Source organism: Chaetodon auriga, chromosome 18 (assembly GCF_051107435.1).
Source record: "Chaetodon auriga isolate fChaAug3 chromosome 18, fChaAug3.hap1, whole genome shotgun sequence".
Lineage (NCBI taxonomy): Eukaryota > Metazoa > Chordata > Actinopteri > Chaetodontiformes > Chaetodontidae > Chaetodon > Chaetodon auriga.
This window is the reverse complement of record NC_135091.1, coordinates 17363044-17377581: the sequence shown is the minus strand read 5'-3', so window position 1 is coordinate 17377581 and position 14538 is coordinate 17363044. Positions and strand designations below refer to the sequence as shown.

General features: G+C 41.1%; 1 protein-coding gene across 1 annotated transcript; it reads left to right on the top strand.

Moving 5' to 3' along the window:
• The first annotated feature begins 4247 nt into the window (after window positions 1–4247).
• On the top strand, window positions 4248–14504 carry tdrd6a (tudor domain containing 6a). Its single transcript, XM_076756936.1, has 15 exons — window positions 4248–9990; window positions 10240–10319; window positions 10453–10530; window positions 10791–10836; window positions 11103–11182; window positions 11383–11437; window positions 11745–11848; window positions 11937–11988; window positions 12113–12192; window positions 12834–12888; window positions 13306–13358; window positions 13439–13502; window positions 13689–13756; window positions 14085–14142; window positions 14413–14504. The coding sequence occupies exons 1-15, from the start codon at window positions 4263–4265 to the stop codon at window positions 14502–14504; spliced, it is 6693 nt and encodes a 2230-aa protein (XP_076613051.1). The 5' UTR covers window positions 4248–4262.
• Window positions 14505–14538: the final 34 nt, after the last annotated feature.

Below are 14538 nucleotides of genomic sequence, written 5' to 3'. Positions count from 1 at the left end.
AAATAGCATTTTGTACACAGGGTTTAGTGCTGATTTCAAATACAGCCTTAACAGGAAGCAGTTTTCTCCATCTTGAGACTTCTGCTGTACTCACAGCAGTTTGGAGGACAGCTGTCACAAAGAAAGAACAAAAAGGGGTCTCTGCCTTCACTGTCTTAGGAATTCAGTATTTTCACTCTTCTCTTATCTCTTTTTAATTATTATATACTCTGTTTTATTATATATTTTTGTTATATTGCATGCTAATGTATCTAAGTAGTCTGAACAGTCATCAAATACAAAGTCAACAAACAGGTACAGCATGACACCATAAGAATAAGTGCACCCTTAGGTCATTATGGTGCATTGGCTCCCCCTAGTGGTTCACTTCAGCCAGGGAAATGTTGGATGGTATTTTCTTTTTTAACCATGTGTTCCTGAGCCATATCGTCACTCTCCATGTTATCATGTGGAAATGAGAGTGTACCCAGTTGTTACTGATTCATGTTACTGACTAGTTGCCATCACCATGAGTTTAAAGTCAAATATTCATCCAGCTATCTGACTTTCTTTCTGACAGGGTGATTCTATTTTTGTTTTCTTTTACTTTTAATGAATTGCAAATGGTTGCAGAGTGTGATATTGACTGTCCCATTTCAGAGACTCATTTGGCTGAGTCATAACTGTTGGAGTTTTAATGAATAAATATTCTACTCTACATCTACTGTATATTTGGCACCGTGCAGATTTGGTGTAAATTAGTTTTGCTCGAAGGCAAAAGGCAGAGATGTATCAACACATGGAACAACACATCCTTGACTTGAACATAATTACATTATTTCAATTGGTAAATGCATTACATGTCAAAATAAACATACTAAAAGTAAATAATCACAACATGAGATACTGACACAAAAGTTTTTTGTTATCATTACTATTATTACTTGTATTCCTTCAGTGGTTGAGGTAGCAACTGAAACAGAAAAAAAGATGCGGCTGTGGGCAAAGTTGCAGAACAGTTTGTGTTTCAGGTCTCAAGTACATGATGAAATGATCAATGCCAGCTTTACTTTTGCTCTTGTGGATATGGAAGACAGAAGGCTCATTGTGTATTGTTCATGTAAGAATTTTTGTGTTCAAACACAAATTTTTAGAACAAAATGTTCTGTTGTGAAACTAAATCATGCTGCTCCTCCCGGCCGTAAACTATGACTCATCAGATGAGTATACGCACTTTGAGTGATGTTTCTTCTATATTCATCTACACAGTGACCCGTTTCCTGTGCTTTCATCCTGTCTGTGGAGAGGAACACTCTGGTGAAATCACTCTTGAGGCAACACTTTCCTCATCACTCCTTCAAAAATGGTACTTTAAACCACAACATATTCTTGAGCAATTCATTTGACATTCATTCATTTCATGACAATTGATTTACAGCAATCATAGGAAGACACATAGCTCACTTTAATGCTTGGCATTCAAAATCATAGTTATAGCACTCATTTGTCAGTCTACTAAAGAAATACAAAAAGACTTTTAGGCCAGTTCAGTCTCTGTGCATGCACATGATATCTCTTATTGGAAGTGGTGTTAAGCAGCTTTATTCTGAGAGATGGAAATGAAAATAAGATCCACCTGGACAGAGACTTGCATAGCCAAAGTATTGATATGTACGATCCGGATCAGAGCCAGGCTTTCATGGGTCAAGACCTCTGGCTGGGTGAGATAAATTATTTGTGTGTATAATTTTTTCAAAGCAGCACTAACTGAAATGAGTAGGGTATAAGAAAAAAATAAGGCAAGGTTTAACTGAATTTGTGCATTTACTTGTGTGTCAGGCCACAGCAACGACAGTTCCGGGTCAGGGATGGGAAAAAAAAAAAAAAAAAACGTGCACTGTTTCCAGCACGCGGGCTATTTTGCGCACCCTGACGTTAGCAACCTACTAACTGTTCCTATCGTCGGTTTGCTGTGGTGTTAGTCGAATTTGGAGTTACACCAAAATATTTTCCAAGATAGCTAAACGGGTCATCTGTCACAACAGTGTACATCAGAAGAAAAACACTGGAACAGGACAAGCTAAAGGAAAAGTTTGGGCGGGTGGAGTACGTTTAGCTCCGCCGTGGTTGCGCGTGGATTCGCCTGGTAAACATTAATCTGGTAAACCTCTGCTGCTCCCATCACCTTGACTTTCAGTGGACTCGGCAGGTTCCCCTGGAATAAAACGGGTGAGTTATTGTGTACGACCTCCCTTTGAGTTACTGAGTATGTGTTCATCTAAACTGCACGACAGTCGTCGTGCTAATGTGCCCCAAATTCATTAAATGCTAACACCTGTTGCTAACGTCAAAGGCAGTTGCTAACGTAGGCAACGCTAGCGAAAGTGCTAGCTACTTGTGGATGTATCGTTAGCGAACCCTAACGAAAACGCACGTCCGTGTTGTGATTAATTAAACGGTGGGGTTTGGGGATTTTTTTTGATAGAAAACTGTGAATTGAGTCACTCATATCTATGATTGTGAAAGTAAGTTAGACTGATTCGTGAGCTTAACTTTACTGTTGATTCAAAGGAAAAGTTCGAACTAACGATGGTAGCTTGCTAGCTTTGTCAGTGAAGTCAGTTAAGGTTGTATGACAGGTCAGTTTATTGCGTACCTGTGGTCTTCAGAGAGTTTTTAACAAATCAGATGTGAGCATGTTAAAATGGTTAAAAATCACAGATTTTTAAAAAATGTTATTCTCTAAAACGTGATGGGACCATTGGGCATCTGTGGGATGTTGAGTGTTCAATCATTTATTTTTATCACCCAGTAATTATTCCAAGTAACTGTACAAGTTTGATCAAAGCTAACTGATGATTTTGCCAGAGGAGAATGGAAAATTATGACCAAGCAAGTCAGTGGTTGTTGAGTGTATTCATTATTTGAAAATTGAATCAAAATGAAATGAAATGTCTGTCTTAATCTTTTATTATATTTGATCAAACTATGTGAACATGAACAACACAAGCCTGTATGAAAGGGCACTGGTTACTCCAAACAAGCAGAATACACCAAACAAAATCGAATTTAGTATGTTTAAACAAGCAAAATAGTGGTGATTCTTTATTTTTTAACCCTGGTTTTGACTTTGATTGTTGCAGTGTGTGCTGGCTAATCTTTGATTAATACTATCACATAGTTTCATTGTATGCAATTGATTAACAGTGTGAATATTAGTTTCTGTCTTTTCATGTGCTTTGGGCCTCATCTTTTTAGACTTCCCACTGCATCGGCTCACAGCAAGATTTGGTCAAGCTCCTTCATCCCCTGTGAACATTAAACATCAAAATAGACGTTGTGAGTATTTTGGAATATGGCAGCATTTTCCCATCTCCACTTACCAATTTTATTGTGTGTTGGAATTTCAGTGGTTTGTTGTAGGAACCCTAATTCCTACCCAGATTTCAGTACCTATTATAATACTTACTTAATAATAATAATAAGTGATCCAAATGAGTTGAAATGAAAATGGCAAGTAGGGCTGGTTATTGAACATCAGTACTTTTATGGCACCATCAATCCATATAATCATTTTGAATATACACATTTATTTTGAAATTCCCATGGCACACCTGTGTCATTGCTATCCATTTGTATCCAAGTGTATTAGGATGATAAAATTACTGTTTCTGTAAATGCAGTGTGGTGGTTTTGGTGGAAGCGATATCACAGCTACACTAAAAGGACCTTACACTTTAACAAAAAGCGATAGGAATTTAAGTTTAATAATATTGTATGCATGGTGATAGAAATTTTGGCATTTGTTGTGCTCATTTAAGGCATAGATAATGGATGTTTTGTCTAACAAGGTGTTATGTTGCTGCAATTTTTCCATTATGGATAGATAATGTTTGTCTGAAAAAAATTCTTGTTAAGGTTTTGATGGTACCCTGTATGCAACATTAATGTCCTTTGCCTGTAACATGACTGTTTGTGGTGAACTGCACTAGGTGTGTGTGTGTGTGTGTGTGTGTGTGGTTGTTTTTAGAGATGGTAACAGGTGTTTTATACTCATGCTACAATTTTGCTGCATGTGCTACAAAACTATCAATCTCTTTAGCACCAGTGCTATGTGCAAAAAAGTTATCATCCAGGCCTGTTGTGTTTAATATAGGTTTTGTGTGTGTGTGTGTGTGTGCATATTGTGTGCTTTTATGTGTTCCAGATAAGATCCAGTGCTTAGACTGCTGTGTTGATGAAAGGTGATACCATGGGTTGCTGGAATTCATGAAACTGCCAAAATGTCTTCAATCCAAGGACTCCCAACACGAGGATCGGATATAACAGTTCACATAACCAAGGTTCACTTGCATCCCCTTTGTGTGCTTGTGGAGTTCTGGGGAAAATTGATCCAGGATAGAACAGGAGATTATGACTGCCTGGCTAAAGACATTCAGTCTCCTGGAAACAAATTGAAAGAGTTTGAAGGAAATCCTGGTGACCAGTGCTTGGTTCAGATAGATGGTACTTGGTACAGGTCTCGCATAGTCTCAAGAGATGGGTTGAAATACAGTGTGTTTCTCTTTGACAAAGGGATGACATATAGCACCACCACAAGTAAGCTGGCATGGGGTAAAAAAAAGTACTTCCACCTGCCACCTGAAGTGGAATTTTGTGTGCTTGCTAATGTGCTACCATGTTCATTTGAGAACAGATGGTCTCCAGTGGCTCTTGAATTTCTGAAATCTCTCTCCGGAAAGTCTGTGAAGGCACATGTACAAGATGTACTGGTGCCACACAGAACATTTCTCCTGCACATCCCTTGCATATCCAAACAAATGTATGAGATGGGAATTGCCAAGAAGCTGTCTGCAGACATGTTCCAGGACTTTGTTCTGACGTCACTGCAGTCCCATAGTCGTGCTGAAGTGGCTCCAGTGACACAACAGATCTCCACCGGAGCAGGTGAGTGGTTGCACAAGCAGGAGCTCTTCATGTACCCAGAGCTGCCAGCAGGAACTACAGAAGCCGTCATAGTCACAGATGTGACAAGTCCACAGCGGATTTTTTGCCTGTTGAAGGTGTTCTCACAAGAGTTGAAGAAACTCTCAGAGCAAATCACACAGTGCTGTGAAGGCAGGATGACCCATTGCATTGTAGGTCCAGAAATGATTGGGTTTTCATGTGCTGCAAGAGGAAGTGATGGCAGGTGGTACCGCTCTATTCTACAACAAGTATTCCCAACCAACAAAATGGTTGAAGTGTTGAATGTTGACTATGGAACAAAACAGTTCATTCACATGGACAATGTAAGACCACTGGCTGCAGAGTTCTTCAGGATGCCTGTTGTGACTTACATCTGCTCCCTCCATGGAATCATTGACAAAGGGGTTGGATGGACAAAGAGACAGATTGACTACCTCAGGACCCTTCTTCTGCACAAGACAGTGTTTGCCAAATTTGAGTACCAAAGCATCTCTGAGGGTGTTCACTATGTCACACTCTATGGGGATGAAAACACAAACATTAACAACTTGTTTGGTTCCAAGGAGAGCTGTTTGGTGGAATGTGAAAAAACACTTGGGGATTATGCCATCCATAGCAGTGCATATAGCCGCCAGCATCCAGCTCCACAGGAAAGAAATCCAAGAAAGATATTAGCTCCTGGACAGACAGTAGAGGAAAAAGAAGGAAAAGGGACAGTAGAGAAGTTGCCAGCTGAAGACCTCTCTCTCAACTCCTCTCATGTTGCTGTTGTTCAGAATGTAACTGACCCATCAGAGTTTTGGATCCAGACACAGAACTATGCAAAAGAGTTTGATGAACTGATGGATAGTATCTACCATCTGTACAAAGATTCAGTGACTAAAGATGTGGTAAGAAATCCAACTGTTGGGCTCTACTGTGCTGCCAAGGCAGAAGATGGTGATTTCTACAGAGCAACTGTAGCTGAAGTTGGTGGGACAAAAATCAAGGTGTTCTTTGTTGATTACGGAAACACCGAAGTGGTTGACAAGAGTAACATCAGGATCCTTTCTGATGACTTCAAAAAGCTGCCATGCCTAGCATTGAAATGTGCCCTGGCTGGTATCAGGCCGAAAGATGGGTGGTGGAGTCAAAGTGCTTGTGAGTTTTTCATCAAAGCAGTCACAGACAAAACACTAAATGTACATGTGATCGCAAAATTTGATGGTCGCTATGATGTCCACCTAACAGATCCTCAAGCACGGGGAGAAAGAGATCTAACTGCATTGATGTGTAGTTCTGGCCTTGCTGAGAAGGTTGAAACACTGATGCAACCTAAAGCTAAAATGACTGCACAAACTGCTATTTTGCCCTCCACACAAATTCCAGATGCCAGACAGTCAGATGTATACAGAAACAATGGAATGCCTTTCCAGACCATAAACACAGTTGGCCATGCCAGTAATGAGAGACAGTTTCTTACATTCAAGGAGCACATGTTTCCCATTGGAAGTGTCCTTGATGTCAGTGTGTCCCACATCGAAAGCCCAAATGACTTCTGGTGCCAACTAGTACAAAATGCAGGGCACTTGAAATTGCTCATGCATGACATACAGGCTCATTATGCAGGCAGTGAGTTTCAGCCTCTTGTAGAAACAGCTTGTGTTGCACGCCACCCTGATAATGGAATGTGGTACAGAGCCCTTGTAATTCACAAACATGAAACACCTCATGTAGATGTCTTGTTTGTTGACTACGGCCAAACAGAGACCGTCTCTGTCTATGACCTGAGGAGGATCTGCCCAGAATTCCTCACTTTGCATGGCCAAGCTTTTCGATGCAGTCTGATAAACCCTGTTGACCCAACATCTGCCACAAATGAATGGCATGAAAAACAAATTGCAAAGTTCCACAGCTTTGTGGAAACTTCAGCATCTGACTTTGTGATATTGAAGTGCACCATATATGCTGTCATGTACAGTGAGCAGAAGATTGTTTTCAACATTGTGGATCTAGAAACTCCTTTTGAGAGTGTCTCCACCAGTATGATCAATCTAGTCAAAAGTGCACAATTCAAGAAAGGCACTGGGACGATGTTTCGCCTGGACACATACTATTATTCAACGCACAATGTCAAAACTGGAACAGAGGAACAGGTCACAGTGACATGTGTGAACAGTGTCAGTCACTTCTACTGCCAGCTCGAGAGGAATGCTGATGTGATAAAAGATCTCAAGATCAAAGTGAACAATCTCTGTCATCAGCTTGAGTGTGTCAACCTCCCAACAGTCTTTGGATCGTTGTGTTTCGCAAAGTACACTGATGGTCAGTGGTACAGGGGACAGATCAAGGCTACAAAGCCAGCAATTCTGGTTCACTTTGTGGATTATGGTGACACTATTGAGGTGGAAAAGTCTGACTTGCTTCCAATTCCCAAAGAGGCTAATGACATAATGTCTGTGCCTCTACAAGCAATTGTGTGTGGTCTCTCTGATGTCCCTTGTTCCTCTGATGTTCCCAATGAGGTGAACAGCTGGTTTGAGACAAGTGCAACAGAATGTAAATTTCAAGCACTAGTAGTGGCCAGAGAACCTGATGGGAAACTGCTGGTGGAGCTCTATTGTGGAAACACTCAGATTAATTCAAAGATCAAGAGGATGTTTCAGATCAAGAGGCACACAGAAGAGCAGGTTATTTGCCAGGGTCGCAGAGAACATGAGACCTCAGTAAATCATGCACAAAAGATTCGAAAAGCTGTGCCAAAACAAGCTGCAGAAATGAAAGATGACGCTCAAACCATCAAGACAAATTTCTCTGCCCAAAAACCAGCACGTCAAATGAGGGATGCCAACATGAATCTGCAGTCTGCACCAAAGCCTTTGTGGCAAGTTTGTGAAAATGGTCACAAGGTCAAAGCTGCTCCATTAGAGCTGTACAGACCTCCACACCAAAGGCAGTCATGTGGAAAGACACCAAGTAACATAAGAACTGGTTCTGAGCAAGCAGGTGCCAATACCAAACCCAAAAAAGAAAGTCTGCCCACAGAAACTAAGCTCATCAAGTCCAAATCACCTGGCACAGAACCTCTGAAGGAAGGCAGTGTTGAACAGCTCCCTAAACTTGCCAACCTGCCCTCAAAATCTATTACATCAGGTATGGAAGCAGATGTTTATGTCTCACACTGCAACAGCCCATTGAGTTTCTACGTGCAGCTTGTCAGAGAGGAGGATGAAATACTCACCCTTGTGGAAAAGCTCAATGATCCACAGTTCATCCCCCAAACTGACAACATCAAAGACGTGCATCCAGGTGACCTTGTTAAAGCAGAGTTTGCAGAGGATTCCTCATGGTACCGAGCAGTTGTAAGAGAAATCCGCAGTGACAAGATGGCTCTTGTTGAGTTTGTTGATTTTGGAAATACGGCAGTGATGCCAATTTCCAAGATTGGCAGACTCCCTAAATATTTCTTGCAACTTCCCATGTACAGCACACACTGTATGGTGAGTGACACTTCAGCACTTGGAAAAGAGGAAGTGCTGGATCCAGAAGTGATGTCAGCTTACAGAGAAGCCCTCAGTTGTAATGGAGAAAAGATATTCAAGTGCCAGTTTATCAGGCAGTCAGGATCCATGTGGGAAGTCAGTCTTGAAGACAGTAGTGTGAATGGTTCTGAAATTGTGTCAGAGAAACTTGAGCAAGGTGAGGCAAAACCTGCCCAGAACTCTGACGTCAGGCAAGTATCAGAAGATTCACAGAAATGGCTACCGAACTCCTGTTCTCTATCTTACCGCCAACAAGAGTTTTTAGAGGGACAGAAGTTAGAGGTCTACATCGCAACCATAAATGATACTCACAGTGTTTGGTGTCAGCCTGCGGACTCAGAAGAGCTTGATAAAATAACATCACGTGTCTCAGAAGTTGTGGATGATCACAAACACATTGACCCAGGCTCCCTCTCTCCTGGCAGTCCATGTATTGCTCTCTTTTCAGACGACCATCTTTGGTATCGTGCAGAGATCATCAACAAAAATGGAGAGGAGCTATCTGTTTTCTTTGTGGACTATGGAAACATGTCCCAAGTCAGTGTTACAGATGTTAGGAAAATGCCCGCTGACCTGATGAAACCCCCCCCACAGGCCTTTTTGTGTGAGTTTGAAGGCTTTGATGCTTCATGTGGATCCTGGGACAGTGGTGCAGTAGATGAGTTGGCAGCGCTTACAACAGACAAAGTGTTACAGCTGACTGTCACTAGAGTGACAAGGGAAGAAGGAAAAATCAAATGCCTTGTGCAGATGGAATGTGAGGGCCAGGTGATAAATGAGGCAATGAAAACGTGGTGGAAGAGCTCTATGACAGAAAACAAATCTGATGCAGTTGGACTGACCACTTCATGGAACACACCACTGCAATGTGAGCCAACCGTGAAAGAGACTACATTGCCTGAGGATCAACTCAAGTATCCCGAAAGTCAAGAAATGGAAATCCCTGCTGCTTGCCTTTACCCTCAGATAGACCACAGTGAAGAGCAGAGTGTTGGCAAGCTTGTTGACCCTCAAACATCAGAGGAGGTCCCAAAACTAGCAAGTTGCTTGGAGCACAGTAGAAGCTCTGATGATTATCTTCATTCTGAGTCCCCAAAGGAAGTGAGGGATCAGATTTTGTCAGAATGCAATATGACCACTGAACCTGAAATACTGAGCCTGACAGAAACTGTTTCCAGTGAAGGGGTGAACGTAATCCCCACTATGGTGGTCTCTCAAACCAACCTCGAAGACATTTTGCCATGTGATGAAATCACATTACCTCCACTCAGTAACAAAGTTGACCAAGGTAGTTTGACCTTGAACTCTGACAAGAGTGCTGTTGAAACTGACGATGGCACTGAAGAGGAGGGTGCTTCAGTGATGGACACTATTGGACCAGATGACTTAAATTCTCCATTGGATGAGAACCCTACAGAGACCACAAAAGAGTCCGAAATCGGAATGACTGATTTGGATTCTGTGCCTGGAGAGGTGAATGTCCACAGCATGGAAAGCTGCGTTGACATCATACATTTTTCTGGTAAGCAATGCATTTATTCTCCTTTTGTCTTTATTTTTGATTAATAAACAGTAGGATGTATTTCTGTTCATCAAATAATCAGTTAAAAGTAAAGGGATTAGGAAAGTCATTGATATGGAAAGTTGCTGTGAAACAAAATTTTGTACTCTGCTCATATCTTACTTGCTTTGGTCACCTGATCTCAGTTTGTGCTCAGTGATTGTGTGAGTTAGTAATTTTGTGTTTATTGTTGTTTCTTTGCATTTCCAGATCCAAATGAGCAGAGAGAGGACAGCAGGGTTACCATTGCAAGGGATAGTCCTCTCAGAAGTATGACAACAGTGAAAATGGTAAATGTGTGACAGTAACTTTTGACAGAAAACACACACACACATACATACACACACACACACTGCCACTGACCAGTACAAACGGGTAGATAGACTTAATGGATATCTAATTGGGTGCTATGTTCTTCTCAAGGTTCCCCGTGAAGCTGTTTATCCCAGGGAGAGCATGGATCCAGAAACAACTGATAAGATTTCTAAAGACTTAAAGCAGGTACATGAAGTTGTTTGTGTTGCTATTTCCCATTGTACAGTTTACCGAAGAAATAAAATACCTGTTCAATACATGTATTCAAAGATTTGGAATGATTTTGTTAATATTTAGTTGTATGGATGTACATAGTGACATTTGGTCTTTTGATGTTCCATGTTTCAAAAAAGACATTTGGGAGAAACTAGCCATGGAGCGAAATAGTTACGAGAACATAATTTTTGTTCCTCCTCAGTTTTACTTGTGTGTTTGTCATCTTGTAGATTCAGACTGAACCGGTGCTGCCCTCCTCTGTGCCTCCCACGTTTGGTGAGGGATTCCTAATTCTAAACACACAACACTCATACATACATTGCAGGCATTGGATATGACATTTTCTGAAAAAGCGCCTAAGTTTCAAGGCAAGCTATCACATTAGCCTACAACACACTGAAGCTTTAGGCAACCAAAAAGAAGACAGAAAACTTTTGACTGGTACTGTAGGTAAAATTGACTAGCTAAAGTAAGTGTTAAGTGTAATATTGTGTGTTAGGGAATAACTGTGTTTTTATGGTGTGTGACTGTGGTCTTCATAGATGCTCCTACAGAGCAGGAAGTTGAAGCTGGAGATGGTTCCCCAGAAGAAGAAGTGCTGTGTGTTACCACACATGAAGAGGTAATGTTATGGAAATTCAATATTTCGGATGGTGGTTTTGCCAGTGCTGCTTTGTTCCTTTTGTGCAGAGTAAATGGTCAATTTTGAATATTTACTGTACAGATATTTTGAGTGTCTGTGTTTGACAGTTTTACATCATTGACACAGTCTGCATTAGATGAAGCCCTGAGGTCAGTGATGGGTAATTTGTCCTGTTTTAGAATGACTTGGTGGCTGGGGAGGAGACCTTGGCTCATCATGAGGATACATCTTCAGGTTTGATGATCATCTCAGAGTCTTTGATTGTCTAATTGAGTTGTCAATTTAAGCACCCTTCAGGCTCTTTTTTTCTCTTTTGTCTCTATATGTATGTACTGTATGTGCAGTAAAAATGGAGAAATGCAAACTTGAGCATTGTTAGGAACAAACAGTTAAGCAAGTTAACAGTGGTATACTGAGTTATGCTTATTATAATGAAGCATAAATCATTTTAATTTCACTCAGTGCTGCCAGTAAAATAGACTTCTTGGTTTATGTGCTGTTTTTTTCAGTATGCACTTGAAAGCCTTGAGGCAATGCACAGGTTGTGTCTCTAAATCCTCTGTCTTTGTATCTGCAGTCCTGCTAGCTGACACGACCACAGAAGCCAGTGAGCCACTCACCTGCACTGCTCCATCTCAAGATTCGGTAATGGATTTGAACCCACAGAAATCTAAACTCAAACTTCAAAACCTGTCCTGTCTGACATGTGAAATTTGTCTTGATTGCTGTTCAGGGTGATGGAGTTGAAGAGGGGACCTGCTCTGCTGAAGAGGCCTGTTTGACAGGTGACACACTTCAGTGCCTGTGCCAGGCATGCAGTGTGATGACCATTTTATCAATCTTACTACAGCACTGCTTTATAGTAGTTGGCAACATCAGATTTGTTTTTTTTCCCCTTTTACACTGCAGATCCAAATGAACCAAGTGATGACCTCAAAGTCACCAGTGCAAGAGATAATAGTCTCAGCAGTAGGACAGCAGAGGAAATGGTAAATTGCACCATAATGAGTTTCTACATGTGAGGTGTCTGCATCTGCAGTGTTTTTGAACTGGCTTGCAGGCTTTGTAGTGCAGTTGCAGCTCAGGGTGGGTAAATTTAGGGGAATACCGTGAATTCTTATATAAAAGCCGGCATTCACATAAGAGTGGCCATTGTGAGCAAATAAAGGCCATTCAGAAGAACATACCCTAACCCTGTATCATCCACCTCGTGATTCCAGATTTCCACTTTTCCCAACCGATGTTAAATTTGCCATTGGTGAAACTCAGTACTTCCTGTAGATGTTTCACTTTAAAAACTTCTCAGTAATGGAAGGCTGGAATACTTTCAACATGAGAAATCTGCCAGAAGTCAACATTGATCAGGAAAAATGGAAGAGGACTGGAATTAATTAGTGAATGAAAATGGCATTTTAGTTTTGGAGAAGAGAAACTGAGATCATTGGTGCTGTGTGGGAAAATGTAATTTATCAAGACCGCAACCTCTTATACTATCTCATTAAAGGCCTGGTTCTCTCTGCCAGTGTGCTGCTGTTGTATGTGAAGTGCTACACATAAGAGTACTGTTATTTTGATTATGTTTCAAGTTTCCTTTCTTTACATTAAAATAGTGCAATTATTTCATTTTTAGGTCCAAAATGAATCACAGCTTTCTTGTGGGGAGCTTCCTCATGAACAGTTAATTGGTGAGTCATCTCTAACACAACATACACAATACACCATAATTACTGCAGGCTTAGATTCCAAAGTAAATGATAAAATATGAGGTGACAGTCGTTTGAGGCAAGCTAAATGGAGGCGTGTCATTTAACACTGGGCATTTACACAGACCAGTGGTTATTACCACTAGCTCCAAAGCTCCTCATTGGCCTGGTCTACAGACCGTTCATGATTGGTCTTGTTGGTCCTGACTTGCTGTTTATGTCCTGCTGTGTTCTCACATTGCCTGCAGTGTGCTGTGGTGAGACAGATACGGAGGATTGTTGAATTGAACACATTTTGGGCTTTTCCACATTCCTCTCAGATCTGTTTCCATTCTATATTTCATTGAAGCTGGTTGTTGCCACATGCAGTATTTATGTCACCTGCTTCTGTGTTTGCAGCTCTGCCATCTGACTCTGAGCCACAAGCCTCCACAGTTCCCTGTCCAGATTTGGTAATAGACATCAATCAACACAGTTCTAAAATTAAACTCCAAAGCATCACATCACTGACAGTGTCTTTGTTGCTTTTTAGAGTGACCTAATTGAAGAGATGACCTGTCTCATTGGAGAGGTTTCTCTGTCAGACGTCTGCAGAGGTATCAGACTTGATGAACAACACAATGTGCCAGCCCTGCATTGTGATTTATGGTGTAAAAGAATTGTATTAGCTGCCAGACTAGCCTGCTCTCCATTACCACTGATCTTGATTTTCTCAAGGACATGAATACCATACTCTGCTGGTGTGTAAGCCTTCCTATACTGATTCCTCCTTGTTCTTTCAGACCCACAACAACAAGCTGAAATGGAGGCCAATGAGCAGCTGGTGCACACCTCGCCTGAACATAAAGAGGTAACTGTGTGATAATGGTGCCTTTTGATTCTAATATAAGTCCTCAGGGTTGACGTCCAAATGTGTATATATGCTTGCTTAAGGTATTAAATGGACAGTTTAGTTCAGACATAAGTAGCTGTAGAATCAGTGACATTACATAAGGTTAAACCTGAATAGATGCTACCTGGAGTACTAATAGAAACCAGGATACAGTGGCTTTGCTTATACAGAACATAGTGGCTGCAAACCTGGACACCGTGTTACCAGGTTTCTCATGTACCATGTAAGTAATGTTATACCCGATAAGATTAAAACCAGGGTACTGTTTTTTTCTGATGACTTCCAGGATTTCAGTGATGGTGTGCTTGAGGAAGAGAAGCCATCTTCTGCTGATGACAGTTTTGGTAAGTGATGATATGAAGAATTGATCTAAAAATGATCTCAGTTTTGCAAAAATAAAACTGAAATGGAACAATTTAAAATGAAGTAGTCATCGGATGCATCAAGTAATATGATCATAGACTTCCTGTCATCTGTTCTCTAGTTGCTTTAAAGCGCTGTTCATTCTAATCTTCACTACTTGCAAGTTTCCTTTGCAGGACTTTATGTACAATCTGTTGTGTGTTGCATGCACCACAAAATCACCAAACAAGGATATGTTTTCCCTTTTTTAGAGGCCCAGCTGACACAGATAACGCACCTCTCTCTGATCGTCAATGATGGTTCTGCTGATGTTGTGCCTGTTGAGCAAGAGCCAGAGGAGTAACCACCTCCTGTTTCCTTCATGTGTCTTTATCAGA

Bases quoted from the DNA above. Each gene is read 5' to 3' on its own strand.
- tdrd6a (XM_076756936.1), top strand. From the start codon at position 4,263: ATGTCTTCAATCCAAGGACTCCCAACACGAGGATCGGATATAACAGTT. The intron at 10,837-11,102 runs GTGAGGGATTCC...TGGTCTTCATAG, and splicing joins CTCTGTGCCTCCCACGTTTG to ATGCTCCTACAGAGCAGGAA. The intron at 13,503-13,688 runs GTATCAGACTTG...TTGTTCTTTCAG, and splicing joins TCTGTCAGACGTCTGCAGAG to ACCCACAACAACAAGCTGAA.